The 1,467-nt window shown below is 49.4% G+C and overlaps 1 protein-coding gene across 2 annotated transcripts in view; it reads right to left on the minus strand.

Annotated features, from left to right (window-relative positions):
• Nucleotides 1-908: 908 nt before the first annotated feature.
• LOC103472134 (growth arrest-specific protein 8-like) overlaps nt 909-1,467 on the minus strand; it is a 4,233-nt gene continuing 3,674 nt past the window's right edge. For both annotated transcript variants that reach the window (XM_017305298.1, XM_008421532.2), the window contains 2 exons: nt 1,215-1,280; nt 909-1,139 (listed from right to left, as the gene is read on the minus strand). In XM_017305298.1, coding sequence (XP_017160787.1) covers nt 981-1,139; nt 1,215-1,280 — 225 coding nt within the window. In that variant the 3' untranslated portion in view covers nt 909-980. The remainder of the gene's footprint in view (nt 1,140-1,214; nt 1,281-1,467) is intronic.

Below are 1,467 nucleotides of genomic sequence, written 5' to 3' on the forward strand. Positions count from 1 at the left end.
CCTGCTGATCCCTGCTGATTCCTGCTGATTCCTGCCGATCCCTGCCGATTCCTGCCGATTCCTGCTGATCCCTGCTGATTCCTGCTGATCCCTGCGGATTCCTGCTGATTCCTGCCGATCCCTGCTGATCTTTATCGATCTGTAGCCCTAAAACCAGCAGCTGACGAAGGTTTCAGGCTCCTGATCCATCAGATGGTTCTGGACAGACTGCTGCTTCACAGGAAGTGATGTCATCAGAGAAGCACTTCCTGTTTCTTCTGACTGATCCACTGATGATCAACACAGAACTGAGATATTCTGAAAGGTCCAAATCAAGATGTGACAGGACACAGGACTGTTCTTAGATCAACGCTCTTTGACACACTTTGTGGGAGAAGGAGGAAGAATCTCCAGATTCCCAGGACGGAGTGGGAATCCTGCAGGAATCCTAAAACTTTTGGTTTGGATAAATTTGGCCTGGATGGTGAGCGGGATGAGGATGTGACGGAATATTTTCAGGAAAAACTGGGATTTCTTCCCGTGTCCCAGTTGTGATCTGTTGCTCTGGAACGTGATTCCTGGTCCGGTCCGGTCCGGTCAGGTCCGGTCCGGTCCATTATGGGTTTAAGAGCCAGGAGATCAGTCGGACCTTCAGGAACCAAATAAGCTGACCCAGATTCTCAGGCCACGAACCAAACTTTAGACCCGGTTCTGGTTCTGGTTCTGGTTCTGGTTCTGGCTGTAAATTTTCCTTCTTTCTTCTTCTTCTTCTTCTTCGGTTTGGTGACCCGCTGTGGCCGTGCTGCTGCTCATGTGTTGCTTTCTTTTTCTCATGTATCACTAACAATAAAGGAGATGTTGAATGTCAGAAATTCTGGTTCCGGACGTTTTTACAGTCGGATCAGGAAGCAGAAGAGTTTCCAGCCAAACTCATTTTAATTTAATTTAATAATAATGTAACTGCTTTTCATGTCAAACTGAATAAAAACTGAAACGTCGCTTTATTTGGGAATGTCCTTCTGGTGCCGGTCCGGTTGGGCTTTCAGATCTGATCGGACTTCCTCCAGAACCTTCTGGGCGGCATTAAAGGGAAACTGGAACAGCAAGATGCCGGCGGCCTCCAGGTCGCCCTTCAGCCTCTGCAGCAGCTGCTCGTACTCCTGCAGGACAGACGAGCGGGACATCAGAGACAAGCGGGACGTCAGAGACGAGCGGGAAGCTGCAGGCAGACTGACCTGGGTGCCCTGGTCCAGGTCCAGCTGCAGAGCCTCCATGGCGGTCCGTTTGGACTCCAGGATCTCCTGGAAACAGGTTTCAGACTCAGAAAGTCCCAGGAGAACCGGGGTCACTCCTTCACTTCCTGAAAGCTGCTAGTTAGCATCAGAACCTGGAATTAGGCCATTCTGCTAGCTTATGTAGCAACATGCTAACTAGCTTCTAGCTACGTTAGCTTAAAGTTTTAGTCCATGTTTTAAACTGAGGAGTTTC

The sequence above is a fragment of the Poecilia reticulata genome, linkage group LG1 (genome assembly GCF_000633615.1).
Source record: "Poecilia reticulata strain Guanapo linkage group LG1, Guppy_female_1.0+MT, whole genome shotgun sequence".
Classification (NCBI taxonomy): domain Eukaryota; kingdom Metazoa; phylum Chordata; class Actinopteri; order Cyprinodontiformes; family Poeciliidae; genus Poecilia; species Poecilia reticulata.